General features: G+C 33.4%; 1 protein-coding gene and 1 long non-coding RNA gene across 13 annotated transcripts; one reads left to right on the top strand and one right to left on the bottom strand.

Moving 5' to 3' along the window:
- Nucleotides 1–385: 385 nt before the first annotated feature.
- Nucleotides 386–15,796, bottom strand: LOC117205434 (ral GTPase-activating protein subunit alpha-1). 12 transcript variants are annotated; one of them, XM_033443804.1, is made up of 29 exons: nt 15,457–15,796; nt 13,970–14,080; nt 13,717–13,734; nt 13,311–13,482; nt 12,878–13,235; nt 12,518–12,795; nt 12,139–12,433; nt 11,689–12,059; nt 11,372–11,594; nt 11,077–11,284; nt 10,865–10,996; nt 10,250–10,486; nt 9,549–9,739; nt 9,356–9,454; nt 9,005–9,289; nt 8,803–8,928; nt 8,562–8,729; nt 7,649–7,759; nt 7,408–7,566; nt 7,138–7,317; nt 6,710–7,073; nt 6,482–6,630; nt 6,228–6,403; nt 5,707–6,166; nt 5,355–5,641; nt 5,151–5,287; nt 4,770–4,895; nt 4,253–4,273; nt 386–3,561 (listed from the first exon to the last, which is right to left on the bottom strand). In XM_033443804.1, the coding sequence occupies exons 1-29, from the start codon at nt 15,560–15,562 to the stop codon at nt 3,401–3,403; spliced, it is 5,709 nt and encodes a 1,902-aa protein (XP_033299695.1). In that variant the 5' UTR covers nt 15,563–15,796; the 3' UTR covers nt 386–3,400. The 12 variants fall into 12 exon arrangements, 11 of the variants coding, with proteins under 11 accessions (XP_033299695.1, XP_033299698.1, XP_033299697.1 ...); XM_033443807.1 differs by having other exon boundaries at nt 4,770–4,868; XR_004487235.1 differs by having other exon boundaries at nt 3,454–3,561; nt 4,717–4,895.
- A 732-nt stretch (nt 15,797–16,528) lies between these two features.
- Nucleotides 16,529–18,376, top strand: LOC117205433. The gene is made up of 3 exons (XR_004487232.1): nt 16,529–16,803; nt 16,867–17,490; nt 18,337–18,376. It is a non-coding gene; the product is annotated as an uncharacterized LOC117205433 (long non-coding RNA).
- The last annotated feature ends 5,524 nt before the right edge of the window (nt 18,377–23,900 follow it).

Genomic DNA, 23,900 nt, shown 5'->3' with positions numbered 1-23,900 from the left:
AAATTCTTTCTTAATTTCAAATTTGATATCACTAAAAATTAAATTATCCAATTTTTGATAATTACTTATAAAACCATTCACATAAATAAATGTTGAGATATATTTTTAAGATTAAAATCGTCAATAATTTTGTGTATATACTATATTACCTATAATATATATACATTTCATATATTAAAAAATTGTATTTTTTATATATGAACCTATAAAATATTTGTAATGTTATATTTCGTATTTCGAAGATTTGGGATAAATTAGAGTTATGTTTGGTTTACATAAGAGATCAAATTAGACTTGATTGACACTATACTTCAAAATCATTGAAATCTTGAAATAATCTGTTTTATAAATAATTATCAAACTTTTTTCACGAAATTATATGGAATTCCTTGAAATCAATCATCATAATTTTATTGTGCAATAAAATGTACATTCCATCGCAGAAATGTGTACAATCAGTACGATGTCAGAGAAATCTTTGGATAATGAATTTCAGTTACAGGGGGATAACGCATTAAGTCAATTCCGAATGACGTTTCTACGAGAAAAAAAAAGATTGCCTAACGTGTTCATATGAATGCAAATACATAATTTCATTTTTTCTCTACTCAATTACTACCTGTCCTATATTGCTACAAATTCTATAAACGTTCTTACAGAATTGCAATTTCATAATACAGGATTGTACAGCATTGTAATTTTATGAAAAATTTCAGAAATTCTATTCGTTACTCGAGGAGCCGCAAAATGGCGCTACAAAATTCTAGTTGCCATAAATACCTCAACGATGTCCCCGTTAGACTAATGATTCGAAACAATTGCAATCTTTTTTTTTTCCTTCGCTGTTTAATTCACATGAACAAGAAAGTATCTACGCGATTCTATTTTTTGGCAAAAAGTTTGAATCAGAGGGTAACATATAGTATTCCTCTCAATGTTGTATAAAATAATAATTGTATGTATATATATATAGATATATATATTAACTCTGTTTTACATCGATATAGAAGTGACGAATTATAAACTCGTACCTTTTGTACATATCCTCCATTTTTAAATAGTTGAAAAATAAAGTGTAAGACACTCTCATACAAGTAAAGAGATGCGGTAAAATTGGTATAATGCAGATTATCTTGCGTAAACAATTAAATATCTTTAAATGTTTTTTAGTATTTTTTTTCTTTTTTTATACACATAGACTTAGATTTGATCATGTCAATTTGTAAAAAGAAAAAGTAACAAACAAATTGGAAAGATCAAAATAACTTGTTTTTAGTAATATAAATTCAAGCTCTCAATGTTACTAACAGAACAACCATTTGCATTGTTATCTCTCATGGAAATGTTTCAATGACTCTTTTCAATTTTTCTCACAGCTTATCATTGTTAAATTTAATTCCGAAGATGTTACAAGCGTAATTATCCAGTAAGAAAAATAGTTTGATGCTGTGCTAATAATGTTAACAGCAATTTGTATATTTATAACATAAATAATAGCGAGCGATTGTTATAATGATACTAATAAAGATAGTTAATTAAGTACAATGTTTAAATACGATTTGTAAAAGCATTCTTACGCAAGACTGTAATAAGTTCATTTTTTCCCTCTTCTTTGTATGTATATATATATATATGTATAATACGCACATATATATAGACCAATATTTTTCATTCTTTTTCGTTCAATAATATAGCGATACAATGTTTCGCAGAGAATAATTTTCCCGTTCAATGACTCCAACGTCATTCACGTACTTAACAATTTATGTACAATACATATACACACTGCTTTTCTTCTCTCAATCTACTTCGTTATAAATTAGTGAAAAAATAATGCTGCTTTGGCCATGGTCTGCGTATCGGTAATTATTATTTACCTACAACTTCGTTGCTAAATACCTACACATTCGAATGCGATTCTTCTGATAATCCTCAAAATGGTCAAAAAACTCGAAATGTATATTTATTACAATCTCAACACCTGAATACCACATTGAATATATTCACCACAATATAATATAATTTCTCTCCTAAAATTCTGTTTATATATTCAATTGCGAAGAATGGTATTAATACTTTGATTATTATCACTGTGTACAAGATGAATTCTTTCTGAAGCAAACAAATTCACATTCTGTTTTTGCTCTGTATACTTCCAATACTTTTCTCAATTTCATTTCATTTCAATTCTCTTCTGTTTTATCTTTTCAAATACTCTTTCAGTTTTATTATTGTTACTCAGAAATAACACGTTTTGACACAGTATTTAAAATACTTCTATTTTACGTATTGTAAAGCACCAAGTATGTGTACCTATGGTATGACAACAAAAACTATTCTTCATGTGAATTTTCATTCTACGTTTCATTCATCTTAAACAATTCTCTTGTGTGTTTGATGTGTTACAAGAAGAGCTCTGGCTGTCAAATTTTATTACACAGAACGTATGTGGAATGCTTTAACCATCCATGGAGACATATTGAAAATTTCACTCAAATTATGGACAATGAATAGCATATAGAAACAATTGTTTGTATGGAATGTAACGTATGAACAGATTTTTTAAAAGACTCCATTAAATTATTGTCCTTCGACAATGCAAGCCGAGATCGGACCAACATCAAACAAATGAAGTTATAACTTATTACAGTACCTAAGAGACATGACATTGATTAGTAAAACTTTGTTGTTAAAAAATAACATTTGATTCTTATTTCAACACTCATATAGACGCGTCCTGTGATTATGGTAATCATGTTCGTCCTTTTATCACCTCATTACATTACAAGAAATAAAATAATTCTTTTTATGAAGGCATGTATGTATATATATAACATCGAGGAGCTCGTTATCTTTGAAATAAATTAAGATAGAAGCTTTAATCGATATTAATTATTTAAGCTTACCTATTCAAGTACAAGGATAAACTGATCTTAAGAAAGTACTGTACAATGAAAATAGCTGTCATGTGACTCTAGTGTATATAACAAATATTTAGTTACTATTGTATTACCTATGATCCGTTAAATCTTCTCATATATTTACGTTCCAATAAATTAATATTCACGTTGCAACAAATAAACAACGATCTGTACATTTAATATAAAAATTAAACCTAAGGACGGAAAACAGAAAACGCTAAGACTAATCGGATGTTTGACGCCCACTGTTTAAAAATTGTTCTTTCTTCATTTTAAAGATGCTGAATCATTGAATCTACCATTACATCGCTTATGCATCTACTACCTTTCAATGCACAGAAATTGTGGGCTAGTTATTTTATGTTATTGTAACATATAGCATCTTAAAGAATTCTTTTAGATAATAATATCTAGGATATGCCCAAACAACCATTTGTGCAAAAAATGTTTTTTTCTTTATGGTATTAGTACAAAACTTCTTATTTATATCTTGGACTATCTGGAGGCGTGGGTTGAGTGTTTGCTCTCTGTTTCGGTCCAGTTTTGAACGACATCTTTTTTACGGGTCTGGGAGATATTCCATGAAGTGCTGTGCTTTCTGGAGTATCATTACTAAACCATACCCTGCTTCCATCAGAAACTGGAAATAAAATTTAAAAAATTGTTTTGATTGAAGTTGTGCACTTTCAATTAGAGATCATGTAGGAAATAAATACATGTATTATAATAATTGCAATGACAGTCTTTGTCATGTATGCATATGTATTAATGGCAAAAATTTACGTGCAATTTGCTAAAAAAAAAGTAATATATAATTAAAAATTAGTCTATGCTAATTATGCATATAGAATTATGTAAAAAAATTCTACTTTTATTTTTATTTGTATGTGAACAAAATTTTATAAAATGAAGTTAGAAAATTTAAGTGTTGAATTGTTTGCATCATTTTTATGAAGTGACATATTTTACATTTAACTTTTAGGTTGTGATAGAGACATGACTGCCTACATTTACAAATAGGCACAACTATATGAGTTGCGGACAACTACTTGCAATGTGCAATACTATACATACATATATTATCTTAAAACTATTTCAAGTTATAGATGCTTTTATAAATTTGTATTCATTGATATTAACAACTATAATACAAAAAAATTTAAGAAAAAAGTCTACTATGTATTATTTATTTAGAAAAGTATATGCATAGTATTGTACAGTATTTTCAATCTATAAAGCACCATTAATAAAATGACACATGTAATATGACATGAATGTTTTAAAGTATGTCTTGAGCTATGTCTAATATGCATGTAAAAAGGAGATTTTACCTCTGAATAGATTGTGTAAGACTGTTAAACAAAAATATAGTTAAGAGACATGTGAATATTAAATAAATAATAGTTGGAATATATTTATCTTCAGCCTTGTTTCTTTTTTTTTTTTTAGAGGAAAGAAGGTGTATATACATATATATATATCAATACACAGATGTTTGCATATATATATATATACTTTTTTGTAAATGTTAGCAAAATGTGTAATGTCATCATAAATCAGAAAAGTGTCTATATAAATTTACTATTATTTTTTTATGTAAGTAAAGATAGATTGGAGTCCATTGGATGAAACTTAAAAATGGTGTATAGGTTTGCATAATTATCAACATATTATAACATATAAATTCACTACCAGGTAATCTATCAAAAGAGAGAAATAAACAGGATACACTTTATAGAGACGAAAAAACATTGGAAAAACAGCAAAGAAAAAAATAAATAAATTATAATACTACCTTGTTGGGTGGTGTTACAAGGTGGGTGGGGGTTAGTGGACTGAATTAGTCACCTCTATTCGCGCGGTTATCACTGCTCGCTGCCGAAGAACTTCGCAGTCCCGATCGGCCCTGATGTGAATCTATAAGCGCTGCTGCGAGGTTTGACGATGCTGTGGATTGCACGCTTGTTGTAGATCCTGACAGTATGATATCGATAAAAATAATAATAATAACTGATACCTAAACTCGTGCAAAATCTATTAAAAATAGTTTAATTTCTATGAGTCACTCACAGCTTCTATGGGAAACGAATAAAAATAATCCATTTCATAATTGCTATAAAACAAGAACTATGTACAGAATTTAATTGCAACTATTTCGAAATCAAAGAAGAAAATGATAAAAAGTTAAAAAAGATTTTGTTCTTTTCTTACTAACATATACAAACTAACCAGATACTGAAGAAGTCCCACTAAATGGACTTGGCGGCTGTACGGGTGAATATACATTGGCTGTAAATTCTTCAAATGTAGTAGCTTCCTTGTGATTCCTCATAACAGTATCGATAGACCTCGCTCTCTCTTCATAACTAAAGTATTTCGTATTAATCAAGAAGTACAATTATTAAACATAAATAATCAAAATGGCACACTTACTAATGTTGATATAATGTAAGTGTCGATCGTTTTGCCCTACTTGCCGCCAATGCTGTTGTCCTCACTAACCCAGGTAAAACTTTATCTTCAACGATACACTCATCAAACAGGGGTCCAAAAAACGGAATTTCTGGTTTTCGAGAAATTTGGATTCTATATAATTTATTATGTAACGGATAAATTACTATTAAAACATCACAAAATTCAGTTGGTATAATATCCCGACGATAATCTCTCCAATGTTCTGACCACACTATGTGAATCTCATCGTTACCGAGATGCCGTGTCTGAAATAATTTTACTTTAAGTCTCTCATCTTAATATACTTTTTTCGTGAATAACTAACACTTACTTTTTGCAACAAACTTTCGGGACTATCAGAAGGCATTCTTGTTGCTACATGAAAAAGGATTTCAGTGAAAGATGTTGCAAAGTAAGGTGCTGTAACACCAGATGCTTTTCCAGGTACAAGGCCTCCAAGAAAGCCTGTATGTGATTCAAGTTCGACCTCCCAAGCCAATCTAGCAATAAAGCTTTCATATTCTTTGCTAGCAGTGACATTACTTAATATGGAGTTTTTGTCTTCTTGTCCCTGGCTGACATAAATTACGGCTATTTTATGCGTTTCTCTAGATCGTTGACTATCGAGATTTCGTAATTCGCGTAAAAGTTTTTCGTTTTTGGATAATAAATGCAATTTTCTACGTTGTTCCCAACCGGATAAACCCAAGTGCGAAAATAAAAGACGGCAGTGATGAAACGGTGCTGGAGGTGGACGACACGATGGTGGACTTATTGCTGATGCACACATGCTGGAAAAGATATTCCAATGATATGAATAAATTTAATATTATATCTTTTAATATAGCATACCTAATGTGTTGACTCCAATTATTGATATGCTCTTGCTCAGCGTTTCTCTGGTTGAGAATTGTGGCAATGGTTTCACTCTCAAGATATTGACCTTGTGGTGGATTAGCAGGCGCATTAAGTGCAATTTCTGGATTAGTTAATACTTCCGGACTTGTATGTCCTATGTATTGTAAGAGCTAAAAATAAAAATATAAAGTTAATATAAAATGATTATTAATGATATAGATTAATGTTTTAAAGTACTAAAGTATTACATCATCTAAATTGTCCATATCACTCGCGGCATTTGCAAATGTAGGCAATATATGTGGCTCACGATGTCTTATCGTATGTCGAGGTGTACATGTTTGAGATGTTATAACACTGCTCAAATCGTCTCCATGTACTTTTGCTTTCCATTCAACTAAAAATGTTAATGAATATTATAACTGAAGATATTTAATATATAATAAAATTGAAATATTAACGAATAATTTTATTACCATGTTTTGTAAATGCAATCGGCACATCGTCTTCAACAAACGGTTGACTGTATAAAATAGAACTATCCCAGGATGCTTTCCCTGCTAAATCTCGCAATAATACCCTGACTAATGATGGTGCTGTTGTTAATCCAGCTGTAACACCTCCGCCGGGTGCATCTAATGCTGCCAGTTCAACAAGTGACATTATTACAGAATTTGACAACATCAACAGTTGTATATTTGGCGCATGAAAAATTGCAGAAGATAGCTCATCCCCATCGATTCCTGGTACATCATCTAATTCGACAACTAACGAAGATAAACGTGCAGCTCCAATACCCATTGGAAAATGTCCCAAATGATTTATTAAATGCATCATTACCTAAGAAGAAATATTGAAATTTAAATTTAAGTCTGTGAGAAAAAATATTTCAATGATATCCTACCATCTTTGCTGCTAACTGAACGGACTGAGTATTGCCTCGACGGGGTGATTTTGCGCAAATATCGTCAGCTAAGTTATCTAAAGTAATATCAGGATCAAAATCATCATCTTCATCCTCATGACTTTTATTTGTTTGTGATACATCTTTATCGATTGTATCTTGTACTATGTTATCCAAAACCTGCAATATTTTTAGTATGTTTTGATGTTATATGATTATTATGAATATTTCAATTTATGTTTAAAAAAAATTGTTGAAAATGTTACTAACCGTAAATAAAGTCATTAACAGAGGTTTTCCTTGAAAAACGCGTAATAGAACGGAAGGACCAAGGTGCATAGCCCATTCGCCCAAACAGAATAACATTGATATCGTCAAAGGACCGCGTCTTTCTCGAGTGCTCATATATCCAAGTGTTTCCGATAAAATCTGAAGTATACGAGTAAAATAATTATATATATACCAATTAAACTTAACATTTAGTAAATTTTAATTTGATGGCAAAACTTACTTGAATTATTTTACATGGCACATTTGGATATAGCTCTAGCAGAATATCTGCTTTATCACATAACAACAAAAGAGAATCGCATGCCACTTGAGCAACAGTAGCATGAGTAGCCTATAAGATAAGAAAGAAAAATTGTTAACTAAAATATCGTATTTATATTATATTTTAATCTTTATCTATGATTTCATTCTAATTAGTTTTATAGGGATAGCATAGAACAGTTAATCGATAACATATAAAATAGGATAGTTGTCGTTCTTTGATGTTAGAATTCCCTTCCCCCAAGTTGATTTAATTTATTATAAAAATCTGATCTTTTTTCTTAAAGATTCTAAGTATTATCTTTCCATAGGTTGACAAATTTCGGGGAAAGAAGAAAGCAAAATATTTAACCCACATCTATGAACCACTGTAATATGTAAGATATAATAAGATTAAAAACATCGAAATATCACTGGACGTTTTACACACACAACCGTGCAATACACCATGCAATGGCGATGACACCCTTAAACAGACACGAAGACATCAGTCAACAGGTAAATACTGTAACAACACGTAATGAGGAGTCCAAAAAGTTAGTTGATCTAAGAAAAACTACCTGATCCATTAGTGGATAACAGATACCAGCTCTGCGACGTTCTGCTCCCTGCATCCGCTGTCAATCAGACTTAGTGAAAGAGACACTGAATTTCTCACTACTATTATTACATATCTACTACGTTTAACAATACATTACACTGTGTTTACTACTTAACTAAAAACTATAACCCAAATAGAAAAATATTAAATAGCTATAAGATAGTTACATATATTGTATAGCATGCAGACTATCTTACATGTCAAAGAAAATTAACACAGGAATTATTTTTGATTTAAAACCGTTTACCCACAATGAATTCGACAAACTTACTTTAAGTGCTAAGAGAAGAACCGTAACAGCTTCTGGGATTCGTGGATGTTGATTTTTGTAGCACAATTCCCTGTATACAAACATAGCAATGCTGGAAACAGCTATGCATCTTGCAATGCCAGTTGGTTCGCGTCTACAACTTCTCAAAAGTATCATAATTATATGTTCCTAGAATAAAACAATTTTTATTAAGGTATTTTCGATAAATTAATGCCAAAGAAATAACTGTTACATTTGATACCTTTGCATCTGGACATGTCATGGTTACAATATCGTTCGCAGTAGGTTGCAATACAGGTAATTTAACTGTAGTAGCTGGTAAAGATAGTAACGATCCGATAATCGAAACGGCCTCAGTTCTTGGTGCCTATAATTTACAATTTAGTTTATAATATACAATTTAATAATGCTATTAATAAATTACCGTAAAATCTTTGTAATACCTGAATATCCTGATTGCTCAATATTACATTAGCAGCATGAATATAATCCAAGATTAAAAGACTAGATCCAGGAAGATTCAAACTGAACAACCTAGGACCAGTATACTTGACCAATACATGTAACACTTTGTTATCATTACTAACGATACCACTATGGACCGCACGATAAAAAAGAGTTAAGTGCTGTTTTGGCAAATTAATATCTTGTGGTTGAACTGTTAGAAGACAGATCAAACGGTATGCTGCTAATTTGCCAACTTCATATTGACTAGGAAGTTGTATTGCCTAGAAAATAATTACATTAATAATAGTAATGTAAAAATAATATCAAAATAACAAATTAATATTGACCTTGAAACACCATGGAGCAATGACTGTAAGTGGAGGTATAAGTTCTGGAGCTGGAGGAGTCGCTTGGTTGTCACCAGACACACCTTGATTCAAGCGAATCTAAACGATATATGAAATGTTAATAACAATATAAAACGTGTAATAATGCAATGTAAGACATATTATTATTATGACAAAATAGGAAACATCATACTTTCAGAAGTGTTTGTGTAAGCTGAACAAGGTAATCCATAACTTGTCCATGAAGGGTAGGATCTTGAATATTATTTACATCTCCTAATGCTGATAGCATACGACGCCATAATACGACCGCAACATCGGGTAACCATCCGCGAACTCCACCACCTGCCATAACAGATCTCCTTTCTGATGCATCATTCGTATCTGCAAATTGATAATACAATCACAAAATTACCATAATTACTAATTATTCGTGATCACAGAATTACATGAAACAAACTCTTAATAAAGTTAAAATACTTTTGAGAAGTTTTCTCATCGATTGAAACGAAACTCAAAATTTATTAGTAACTAAACAGAAACGTATTAGGAACGTATGGAAATATGCAATATACTGCTAGATTTATTTCAGAAGTGTATCAAATTCTGTCTTATAAAAAGAAGCTATTTCTCGTATACATAGTTTCGTTAATTTACAAAAAGGTAAGCAAAGCATGTTGGATGGAATAATGCATTATTATTATTATCATTATCAAAGTAATCAAATATTCCATTGTTAGTTTTATATTTATGATTTTCTGTGCGATAAATAAAGAAAAACAAACATAAGAAATAATTTTAAATCATAAGAATGATCACACGTTGTTATGCAATTAAAAATGATGTTCTCATATCTTGATGCAAATGTTAAACAGCAGCAAACGATATACTTACCGATACTACTGCCGTCAATGTTTTCTATCTGTATCGGACTGTCTTTGTTACTGTCGACTCCGCTGCTCGGTGTTGGAGAAGGACAACGTGGTGATGGTGGTTCGCTATCGACTATTACAATGCTATCCAAAGATTTAGCACGCCTGTTCGGTAACATTTTCCGACCAGTTGTCGACGACGAAGTAGTACCGTTTGACAATAGTCGTGCCATATCTTGCTCTATCGATAGGGGGAGTACTGCGCGTGTGGAAATTTGTTTACACTTAATACACAAATAAGCCACAACCACTAAGAGAATTGTTTATACCGGATCAATTTAAATAGAGCTTTATCGTCTAAAATTAGGAGAAAGCACGAATAAAAAGGATATTGCGAATGAGAGGCGTATTAAAAGAATAAAAAGAGATGTATGAAGAGAGACAAGTGTCTGGTCGACGCCAGAGAAGTTATTTTTAACTAAGTGTCAGCGACAAAGCAAAAAAGTAAGAGACAAAGTTATAAATAAATTGCACGTATTATCAGCAACATAGATGGCACTACCAAATGAGAAAGATTATCCAACTAAAATTTAAGAGGAAGAACCTTGAGACTCGATATTTGGCAGGCCACACTTACCAGGAATACCACTGTGTACAGTATGTGTGCGATTTCTATGAAGTTTTGTACGTGCTTTTCCATTGTATATCGTATTATCGCTTGCACTACGAGGAAGTGGTCGTACCTTCCTTAAGTCTCGCATCGGGTGGTCTGTTAACAATAAATATCTAATTTCTTTCGAAATGATAAATTAAACGTTAGAGATAAAAAATCATATAAAAACTTCTTACCTGAAACATTTTCTTTAGATACGGTATTATTATCTTGATCGACACTTCCTTTGCGTGGTGGTTGAACACTTCCGGTTGAAGCAGCCCGGCTTCCAACACCACGACGCTTTTTAGTCTTTTGTTCACTCAATCTATCTAATGGTAAATCATTTAAATCCAAATTATACACATGCCTGGCAAGCACCCTTGTTAAAGTATCCAATGTTTTCTATAAAGTAATAATAAAATATTAAATAATATAAATGTTAAATTTCTTATAATATGTATGCAGAACACGACTTTTAACTTAACTTACCGCCCATTCTCGAATTAGCTCTTCCCACTGTGTTAAAGAAGTCAACACTTCCAGGAACTGATCCCACAATTGTGTAGAAATAACAACATTTAAATTAGCTTTAATCCATGTAACGATTAAAGTCTGAAATATGGCAGGGGCAAGTTTACCGCCAATGCTTTCTTGAATCTTGCGCCGAGAAGATTTTTCATTTAAAACAAGTGATGTTATTTGTAGTAATACTCTAGCAAATATGTATACAATAAAATTAATATTACAAATTTGCGAAATAAAATGTTGTTACTTAAAAAGGAAAATATGATTTTGAAGGTATTTACCTAAGCAACTGTTCCCAAGTACCCGGTTCTAATCGAGAATTCATTACAACATATCGATATACGTTCAAAACTCTTTTGCAACTATCGGTCTGTTCTTCCAGTAATGATAAAGATGCATTCGGTCCAGAATTCTCTAAGAAGAAGACGTTGGAAGCTTGTGTAATGAACACTTGCAAAACATTTTGTAGCCCCGCTCTTATAAATAAATTTTCTCTGTGTATAGCACCGAGGTAAGAATCATTTCTCAATCTTGTTTGACGATAACTTTCCGAAGGACTTTTATCGATATCATTTAGATCTTTTCTCGGATTTTCTTCGAAATCCCTTTCCTTATGACTATCCAATGGTTCCAACATGAATGGTGGTAATTCCTAATTAAAAATGTAAAAATAAGTAAGTATCACTGGTCATATTATTATAGTGTTAAAGAATTATAAATTAAAACTTTACATTCATTTGAATCCAATCTTTATAAACCGCTATAGCTTTTCTTATAGCACCAGCATGGTTAAAGTCTAACAAAAATGCTTGTCTGTATAGCTCATGTACGAAATTCACGTTATCCCTGTTTCCATATAGAACATCCCTAACAAGAGTGACTGCTGAAACACTACTATCTTCCTGATTTTGATTCTCTTGTTGAGACACAGTTGATTCGGGAGATAATAAAGTTGAGTCAGCACTATTTTGTGTAACAGAAACTCGACGAAGCTCTGGTTCCGTATTTTCTTCATTTGGAGTTGTGCTAAAATAGAAATTTTTTAGCCATAATTTATGTAAAATCATTGTAATGTTCATCAAAAATACTAAACTATTTGTAACAAAATACCTATGCGAAAGATGTGCGACACGAGCATCTTTTCTAGCGATATGGGTAAAACTAGCGATCCACTTAATCAAAGCAACTTTGCACAATACATAATTATCCTGACTCTGATTCGTTGGTTTTCGCATCGTAGGCAACTCCAAATTCGGTTTGTACAACGAAAAATTCTCATCAAACTCAGGACAAATATGACGAAGATACGTAGTTTTAAAACGTTCTAATAAAAATTGAAAAGTCTTGTGCTGTCTTGAAGATTTATCTCTCCATTCTATCTTTACAACCTGTAAAGGAAATAAATACTAGTTTTCTTAGTACATTTTTTGGTAATATCAAATTGCATTATTTCAAAATATGTAAATATACCTGAGTAACCATAAATTCAAGTAATGCTTCTAAAAATCGAACAGTCTCATTATCAAGAGGCTTTTCCCCACTTTGTGGGGGTAAAATAGGTCCATTGTCAACTTGAGTGACAGGGCACTGGTTTGAACCATTATCATGAAAAGTACTTTGTGACAATTGTGTATCATAAAATTCCTTCTTATCTTTATCATCACAACCAATAACTTTGACAAGTTTATCTTTCTTTCCATCTATCTTACGTTCAGACTTATAAGGAGATGGTTGTTGCGGTGGAAACCCTGGTATCAAGCTTGCAAACATTTGGTGAATGTGATCAGGAGCATTTTCACCAAGTGCTTGGTACCACAAAATAAAGTATCTAAAAACAATTTAATACACATTATATAAAAGCACAAAACTTCTTACATAACAACATTACTAAGTATATGTTTACCTTATAGCTTCTCTTCTAAGTTTCCAACTATTACCAGGATGTAGAAGCTTTTGTAAAATCCTTGCTAGACTATGACATTGCCATCTTCTATTAAGCAGCTCAGGAAGAAGTGTTAAGACTTTTTCCAAGAGTTGCAACACCTGTTCCAATTCCTCTCTATGTGCTTTATGCACTATAAACGAAATATTTATTAAATGTACAATATTCAATCAGCCAACATTTGCTTAATATTTCATGGATGAAAAAAAAAAGAAAAAGAAAAAAGCATTAGTTCTATAGAGCTCTTGTGTATATGCCAATTACAATGATATTATACTTGTGTAAGATTAGATGTAATGGTCAGATTAATGGAACGCAGACTGCAACATGCAAGGAATATACACTCTGTCATCTGTCTATTACTCACCAATGTGGAAGGAAAGTTCTGGCAGCAAAATAGAAAAACAAGCAAATAGTAAAATAATGATAATATTAGCATTTTGCAGATATTACATATAATTATAAGTTAATATTTTTAATACAGTTATAGTTCTATAAATAAAACTATATGATTTGGTCGACAGAAATTGCAGTCACATCTACGTTACAATGCAAGGCAGTTATGATGTATATTGTTAAAATATGAAATATAGTATACATGGAACAGCAAATATTTTTACCTCGTTGTCGCAGATTTGTTTCAGCTGATACAAAACAATCATATAGAATAAAATAGACATGACTGAAGTTGCCTTCAAAAAACCCCTTTGCTTCATCAGTATCCACATTTTCTATAAAATAATAATAGTAATAATTAATATATAGTAAAGTATATATTAATTATTATTACATAATTTTTTAGTTTACTAAAAAAATCATTATTTTGTATTATTAAAAAGTGAAAAAAAAGTTTACTTAAAAATTTTTTTTACGATATTAATTATAAAATTTACAACAATAAATTTAGAAATGCTAGAAGACAATTATCCTTAATTATTGTAGCTAAAGATTAGAAATTTCAGCTACTTTTCTTTCACAAGAGGTTTGGTTTATAGTTTGTAGGGAGAGCTGTAAACCTCTATTACATCACCACTGGTCTTGTACACTTACACTTATATAGTAGAACCTTTTTCCTTCTATGTTCTCATATCACCATTGTCAATATCATTCTTCTCGATATAAGTACAATTGTAAAATTATAAAATGTTATATAGTTCTATTTTATTTAATAAAAAAAATTAAATTATACAAATTACATAAAAGTATAATAGAAAGCATTTATATTTTCTGCAAGTTGGAGTAAATATTTATTTCCAGCACAGAATAAATGCAAAATTACATTTTAAAAAATAGGGAATTATGTGTATAAGAAATAAAAAAATAATAACACTGTTCTTGATGTCAACTTGTATAATTCTTCTTCCAATAATCATTTATGTATTCTCAATAACATCCTAACTCATAAACAACCTACAGAAGTTTTTATTGGTTGATGATTATACATTTAAGCATATAATATTATCTATGTATAATAATAATGTAACATTAGCTAAAATTGGAGGCCACGATAGGTTGGTTACTGTGGTCATGCGGTTTGGTGATTAGATACTACTACTTAACACTACACCATCACATTACAACTACATACAAGCTAAATTATTTTCTTTTTAAAAAATACTATAGAATAAGATTCAGTATTCTTCAACGATTTATCAATATATTTTAAAACATGAAATTATATAAACCTTCTCTGATATCATTTTAAAATATACAATAATCAATACATTTATTCAAAATTATTCATATAATTTTTACTTTTATAGCATACAAAATTAAAAGAAACAAATTACGTTATTAAAAAAAGAGCAAAGATGTTACAACAGTTGGTACCAAAAGCTGTACAAAATAAGAAGGAGAATAATGAAAAATTATTTGACATTATTTTCGGGAGGAAAAATTCCAGAAGTTCTACGACAGCATTAAAACCATCTCGGTACTGGTGTGTAGGCGGCAAATACTAACAAAATTGCCGCCCCTCTCCTTTAACTATCGTCGTATTCATTAACTGGCAACTCCTCGTTCATGATTAATTTTCACAACGAATTAACGTTAGCTGATTCATACAGCAATAAGAAAGAACGGTTACGGTAATGAAACGTAGGCTCACCTAGTACAATTTTAAGATGCTTGAACCGAGTCGCGCTATCCTTTTTAACATCCTGAATCTTCAGTGTTGACTTTTTGACGTCTACATGAAGTTTTTTGCTGAACATGGTTCAATGCGAGCCGCCGGCGGCCGCGACGACAAAAACTATCATCGAGGGTGTACAAAGTGGTGCTCATGGATACAGACCGACTAACTTCGCACTGTCACCATGTCAGCAACTCGAAAAAGACAGCCCCTTTTATCACAGTTCGGCGTCAAATTTCCCGAGCGCACACACCTCCGATCAGATGTACGTGGCAGCCATCTTGACATCCTCGGCGCGCACTGCTCATAACCTGTCGGGGCAATGACATCATCGCGCTTGCACGGTTAATTTATTTTTCCTTTTCTCTTAATTTTCAACCCACGCGAAACTGCACCCACACGCTCGATCATATTTCATCCAAGTATCTAATTATCAATTTTTCGCCGATTGAACCTTCTAACGAATGATATTTTTTGAGGACGCGCTTTTACTTGCGAAATGTCGAAACTACATTTTTTTAAAAGCTGCCGCTCTTGTTCTGTTTTACCATAGTATGGTAATATTAGTTATTGGCAGTACGATCTTTTATTTTTGTATTATTGATAAATTATTACTAAAATGTTTAATATAATATGATATATGTGGATTTAAAAAATACACGAGCTTGGAAATTTGGTATTTTTGGTTACAAGTTTATATTATCGACTTAGCTGCAATGGTAACATTAAATGTTACTAGATATCCCATTCACATGTCTACAATGATGCTAGTAATATTTCTTAAAAGGAAGTGACGTATTTACATGTGAGAAAAATCGGCGGAATATTTAAATATGACACAAAACACGAAGATTTGTATAGAATTGACATTTGATAAAAAGATAAGTTATAGTCAGCAAATCAAAGTGAAGAATTTTTGGAAGTTTATGACAGAAACGAGGCCGTTTGAACCTTACCGAATAATATCAGGTACAATTGTAAAAATTGTCAGGTACACATTGTGTTTTATCCTTTTGGCAAATTAGTTGGTAAAATATAAATGATAGCGAAGAATGACAAAAATATGAAAGATTAAGTATGGCTGTTGAACCATTTCAATTTTCCATACATATTTAACTATAATTGTCGAAATGTAATCTCTAAAATACAAATGTAATGAAAATTTGCAGATAAAAAGTTGGTGAAGAAAGAAGATCGAGAATCTTTCAAATGTGAAAGAAAATGGCACAATCAGTTAAAAGTCTTCAAAGAACATGGACTAGACAAAGCAGCACTTGCAGCGAGTGAAGAGTGTAAACTTTGTCACTACCATGCTAATTACACGTAAGCACAAACGACGACAGCCTGATTAAAATCAAAGATTGTTATCTTACCTGTTCCAAACAGGAGTTCAGAAATTTGTGACGCAGTGGAAGAGACATACGACGACCTGTTAAATGACATGGAAGCTTTTGACAGAAGATCAGATAATAAAACGAGCACCGCATCAACAAGGAAGAAATCTTCCACACTCCTTCGATATATATAAATATCACCCTTAACGTTCATATTCCAGATAGAAGAAAATCAAACTGTCGATACATGCTTTCGTTTTTAACCTTAATAATTCGAATTGATCACCATATGTAACATGTGAATAACCAAATCGCAGAGAAATCTTGATTAAAGATATCAATAATGCATCACATACGCGGAGAACTTCGTCCGTTTCCGACTGTCCGATAGATTTGGAAATTGGAACAAGATAGAATATATATGAGCAAGATATTACACACTGGCCGAGGTTCCGAGCAGTATCGAATTTCTGTGGTGCAGAAGGTCGACGTTGTTCGGTTCGAGTAAGGTGCTCTGCTACGGGAGCCATGAATGGGCTCGAGGATGCTGAATCCTTGCACAACATCTGGCCCTCCGATCCTCCCGCGTTACCTTCTTATTGTTAGTTCATCGTGCATCCGAAAACCCGTACCGGATGACCGCGCACCGCCCCACCGATAAACATAACCAAAAAAAGTATCTAATTTGTATATTACCATCTACTAGCTAGTAGCTGCGACTCTTTTCACTTACTATACGACTGTATTTTTCAGGTCTCAAAAATATGAGTTTTTATGGATAAGTTTAGAATATAGTGAATAGTACTTTATAGAAAATTAAAAACTCTTATATCTATTAAAAAATATGAGGTTAGAAATTTGAAAATGGAGTCTTCGATTCCAAATGTTATAAAGAATATTAGTCCCATGAAAATATGTGCACCATGATAAGTACCTAGCAAGGGAAAGTGTGAAGTAAAAATAATAATAGTGTTACGTGACACTTGTAACACTTGAGAAAGTGCGGAAACAACGTCAGTTTTTGGATATAATGGGAATTCTTTGCGAATAGCGATGTCATTTTTATGAGCAGATCTATTTTAATTGTTTAAATAAGGTTTCACAGTGTATACCGTTACAGCCGGAAATGAACGGATATTATAACCAAATTTATTAAGGGAATCTCGTTGCGGAATTTTCATTCTCACATTGTTATTCGAACTGTATCGTAATGTTAATCAAAATACAATCATAATTAATTTACATCTATACGATTCGATTTATTCAGCTGTTGTGTTTTAATAGACACGTGTCTAATAAACACGCAGTTTATTCAATTGAACAACAACGATCTCTTGATTTTATCTAACTAATAATAAAAGTTAGCCGCTGTAGTCGATTAATTTCGCGATGAAATGCCTCGTCCCTCTTTAATAAATAGTTAACATTAATGATCGTTCGACCTCGTACAATTTCTCTTTCTCTATTTATTCCTACATATCGTTAATCGCAAAACTGAACAATTTTTCTTTTTAATTTCTAGGTCAGTTAAAAACGATGGAAATGGAGGTTAATACGTCTCAAAAATAAAATAAAACAATTTTGCAACAAAGTGGAAAGAATTGAAAAATTTAGGAAGTGGCGGCAATTTAAATAGTTTTGTTACCAGAGGAATGAAAAGATTGATCTTGATTGAAAAGATTGACCAACTTGAAATGCAAATCGCAAATAAAAGGTCAATTACAGTAGTAAACGACTTTTTCAATCTTCAAAGCAAACCTTTAAACGCAAATGAAGCGTATTTTACGGATAGCCTTCGACTTCGCGCCTCGTGGTCCTTCGCACTAGAACATGAAAATAAAACAACGAAAACCTGAAGCAGACGGAAAAATAGATTTCTTCGATACTTATTCAAATTCTCCGTTTCCGTATCCGCTTTTAACATGTAACGTTGCTCGACAGTTAAATAAACATCCACAACAACAGTACAAAATAATCAAGCAAACAATTCGGAAAGAAAGGAGAAAAACTATAGAAACTACAAATAGGAAACAAGAAGAGAAAGTAGATGAAACTGAAAAATTTAACAGATCCCTCGTGCATAGCCAATGATAATAGCAAGTTATAAGTTCTCGATGATAGAACTCTTTTTTTCAAAATTTTACATTTTTCATTGCCAAATGGAATAATTAAATTGTAACTTGCGAAATCCAGTTTTATTATCAAATTGATGAATTAGACATCCGCAGTCTACTAGTAATATTATACAGTTCAATAGCGCAAGAGGGTTGAACGATGGACCTGACAAACAACGAAAAAAGGCAAGGCAGAGACAGCCAGGAAGATATAGAAAGTGAGCAAAATGTTGGAGGCTATCGACAGGATCCGCGTCGCCTCCATCCGGACATCGGCGTGCGTTATTTTCATCGAGCGCACACGGAGGAGACAATGAGGGTAAAAATAGAGAAGAACCACGGTAGGACTCTGGACAAAAGAGAGTAGCACCATGGGGGACCCTACCTCTTCACGAGGACACAGAGAGGGGATACCCGTTAACGGAGATTCGACGAAGCAGAGATGTTTAATCGGTGTTGGCCCGCATCAGGTTGATCGAGGACCCCCCAGCTATGGCTGTTCGACGACGATCAGGAGGATGGCGAGGACGATGACGACGATGAGGAGAACGAGAACGAGGACGAGGACGATGACGAGGACGAGGACGTGGAACCTTCGATCATCGGGGTAAAGGGAGAGACAACAAGAGGGGTCGAGGAGAGGAGGACATTGGGGGGGGGCGTAAGCGGAACCAGGGTGGGTAACAGGGGAGAGAGAGGCTGCGCCGTGCCGATGAAGCGAACAATGGAGGCGGGATGCTCATTTGTCTGCGGGCATTGTTGTTCACCCGGCCGGAAACACGAGCTCCGTGCTCTCCTTTCTCTCTCCCTCTCTCAGCAGTCCACTACTCCTCTTCGTCACTCCTCCTTTCGAACCGTTTCGTTCTACTCGCCCCGTACTACCCCCCTCTTAACGATAGACAGATTTTCCGATCGTTCGCGGACGTTACGATGCTACCAATGGTACCTGGAATTTTGATGTTGTTCCATGCGAGTATTATACACGGGAAGCTTATCCGAAACTGACTTTGTTAGAGGATTGAGGGATGCGAGGTTGTTTGGTGGCTTGAGAGGGTTGGTTGGTTTTTCAGGGATTGTATTAGGAGGTTTAGACAAGGAGATGAATGATTTGATTTGAGGTTTTAATGGTTTGATATAATTGGGCTGGTGTGGAGATAAGGTGGCTATTTTTAGAGATACCTTTTAGTAACATTGATATATGTTCTTTTGTATTGGGAAATGGAGATTAGAGGCTGATAATTCTGATAATTCGAAAGTGGGATTCTTTTAATGAAGGAAATATAAAGCGGCTTGCCGCTTCCTATAAGAAGCTATCCGTGACACTGAAACTACCAAGTCAGTCAATGACTACACTACTGAGTTTTTTGACGGTACATTGAGTGTTTTTTTTTTAATTACTAAAAACATGCAAGTGTTTTTGCTAATATTAATATTCATTTGTAGGCCAGAAGTATGATTAAGTACATATATCATTGGTTGAATTCTAATGATCTGGGTATGTCACATACTTAGCTACATATTAAAGGTCAGTAACTCTAGCATTAGTACATTTCCTATTAAAAAAACCCACTAAACTCCAATCAACGTACGTTAGAAAAAAATGTACATACGCAAAACGTTAAACTTCTAAAAGCTCCAATCTCTATCAATGCCAACAAACCCAACCAACTCAACCAACCCAAAGCCAGTGTTGTCAGAAACGAGCCGTCCTCGTACCGATCAAAGAAATATCTCTCTGTCTCTTTGTCTCTCCCTCTCTATCCTATCCTATGTTCAAGATCTATCGACGTCTTCCCGAAAAGCAAGCGTTGCCACTTTGAAGAAATCGAAAAAACCGGCGACGCGATCGACGAGGGATCGACCAGGCAGCTTGTGTTCGAGAGGAGCACTTGTAGTTTACATCGGCTGTCCACCGACGTGGAGACGGTAGCCATTTTGAAGGTAGATGGGCCCAGTTTTGTAGCTTCTCCTCCTACATGCATACACGCATGCACACATAAATCTATATAAAAGATATATATATGTGATATGTGTAAAAGAATATATATATACTCGTATACATATAGGTATATAAGCAGCAGGCGAGGTACGTACGGTGGAACGGTCCGAAAAGAGGAGAAGAACGGTGAACGCGAAACGAGGCTAACGCAGGGTGGCTTCTGGCTCATTGGGCAGACGTACAAATTCGTCGCGACGTATCCGTGGATTACGTGAGGGCCCAGCACACTCGTTGGTCCCCGAACTTCGGTACCATTTCTCCGGCAGAATGCCACGCACAGAGGGACACGTCCCCGGTCTTATCTTCGACATCGGCCTGAAGCTTCCTTCTTAACGGCTGACCGGACACGAGCTACGCGCGCGTACGCGATGCGCCTTGTCCAACCGCCTCTTCTTTCTTTCTTTCTTACTCGTTTGTTTATTTTCTTGCTTGCTTCGTGTGCTCGCCTTCGTGCACGTGGATATTATTGCCCTCCACCCACGTTACCTCCGGGTGTTTGGAAGGGTTTTGTGAGCCGATGAGTAAATTTTAGGGATGCGTTGAGTCAAAGGAAGCTCACAGTATCCGGGAAGAAATTTGGAGAAATCGTGTCTCTATAGAATCGTTATATCATCGAATACGTATAATAAGAGCGTTTTAATAACTTTTTCCTCTTTCCTACTTACTTGTTTATTTGCTGACCAATGTGATATAGATCTTTCTGTTTAATTGATATATTTGATGTTTAACCGGAAGGACATATACATATCGTAAAGGTATGTAATAAATAATTCTCCTGATATCCTATCAAGAATACAATATAATCTAGATTTCGGTTGTTGAGGAATTTACAAGGTTTTATTGACAGACGAAGCACTGCTGTTTCATTAGAAATTTAGCTTTCTCTGCAACTTGATAGAGGAATAACTCCAAGAAGGTTCGCATTTAGTTCTTGGTATTTCCTACTTATCATTAATTATTTCATAGTCATTTTCTCGGTTACGTCTTAGTCTTGCGGTGTAATATGGTACTTTCCTACGTTTCATACGGAATAATTAGAGTTATCAGCAATCTTGCGAACAGGTATTTCCTGATATTAAGTCTCCTTATTTACGCTACCATCTTTTAACTTTTTAACTTACAGAGTAGGAATATGATCAGTGTTACCTCACGCACCATCGATAATTCTCCCATGGTGTTAGTACGCGACGGAGAAATCGATCGTGGCTACTTCATAAATATTAAAACCGTCCAAATTCCAATTAATCGTCGAAATTGACTCGTTGTTATTACATCATCTATATCATCCTTGATCTTAATCTGAACGATCGATCATCCGCTGTATAGTAATTAACACCGACAATTTTCCTGGCTCAAAACGTGAAATAAGTACTTGTTCGCTCGTTTGGGAAAATTTCGTCCAACTATGCCAGGGAATGAGACTCGCACGGCGCGCGTACGAGCGAATTAATTAAACGTGTGCACGCATTGCAGCCTGCAACTCGATGCTCGCCGCATCTACGTATAATGTTGCGATATGTAGCCAACCAATAGAGTGCAACATTGTACACCATGCCTATCCCAGGCTATAAAGTGTCGATCGGTGATCGATCGTGCTACATCGGATACCTGTACACCTTGGAACGGTAACCGGAAAGGAAAACTGGAAAATTTCGGTGTGGTTTCGCTTGATAATTATGCCGCTCGTGAGTCAAGTAAATTTAGTCTGTATTCTATTTCGTATTTCAAGATGGTATGCAACCATGTTGGCCTCAAAGTACTCGAAATATTTCTTTTTGCATTTTTTTTTTTTTTAAAGCTTCATACTCATAGAATACCGTGATAAAAGAGTATTTTGAAATTTTAAGAAACGACGAAGTTACAACGATGAATACGAATACATTCTTATATTTTAGCCGGAAGATTAACTTCAAACTTTGAACGCGTTCTCGAAATTTTGCTTTTCGACTTTCCACCCAGTGGATACCCGAAACTCTTCATCCAATTAACTTGAAATTATTGCACGGTATTCTGCGTAATATTATCCAGAATATAGCGTACAATTTTATTGATACCCTAATTTTTATAAATGTTTAAAGTTGATTCCCTTCGGCGGAAAATAAAATTTTAGTCTTAACAAAGCTGTCATTTTCTTATTTTTCCTATTTTTCAAAATTATGGGAAAATTGTACGCTACGTTGAAGATAATATATTTCTGTATAAATTCGCACAAAAATTTTTTACCTTTTACGATCCAATCGCATTTGCCGTTTGGTGCAAGCAAATAAGATTCTGCCGGATACGGAGTCAGATAATATTGTGCCATTCTGGCATTTTGTAATTTTATATAATTAAAAAAATATGAACACAGAGTTAAGATGTTGCTTAAAGATTTCTATAAAAATCTTGATTCTTTATCAAATATTTGTAGGTGAAAAAAAAGTTAGATTTACCTTATCTTTTAGACATCTTCAATTTTATACATGACAATTTTATAGAGGTTCTATAACACCTTAACTGCTTAATTTATTTTACCAGGATCCTGTTGCAGAATTAATATTAATATTATTAACGAAGGCTATACTAAATACTTACGAGGTATTAATACAGACGACCTTGTCTGTACTCTTAATATCACTGTGAATGTTTGGAAACGAAATAAATGGGATTTTACGGATAAATTTGATAAATTGCAAAAGTTGAAAATTGTGATTTGCCAATTTACTAATATTATTCGTTGGTAGATGATCGTGCAAAATGTTAAATTGAAACGATTGATAAGAAATGAATGTAATGTTAAATTTGCAAACTTTGCTTATGAACAATTTATAATACGTTATGGAGGAATAAGAAACAAACGAGGTTTGAATATATGTAATAGAAATAGAACTCCGTAAATACAATCACAATCAATGAAATTTGATTTTTATCTTCGTATACAAATTTTTCCTCGAAAATATTCATTTCGAAATAAAATCGAAAACCTTTGTTATC

The sequence above is a fragment of the Bombus bifarius genome, unplaced genomic scaffold, assembly GCF_011952205.1.
Source record: "Bombus bifarius isolate JDL3187 unplaced genomic scaffold, Bbif_JDL3187 scf7180000007990, whole genome shotgun sequence".
Lineage (NCBI taxonomy): Eukaryota > Metazoa > Arthropoda > Insecta > Hymenoptera > Apidae > Bombus > Bombus bifarius.
Note: the sequence above shows the minus strand (reverse complement) of the source record. Positions and strands in the feature narration are given on the sequence as shown.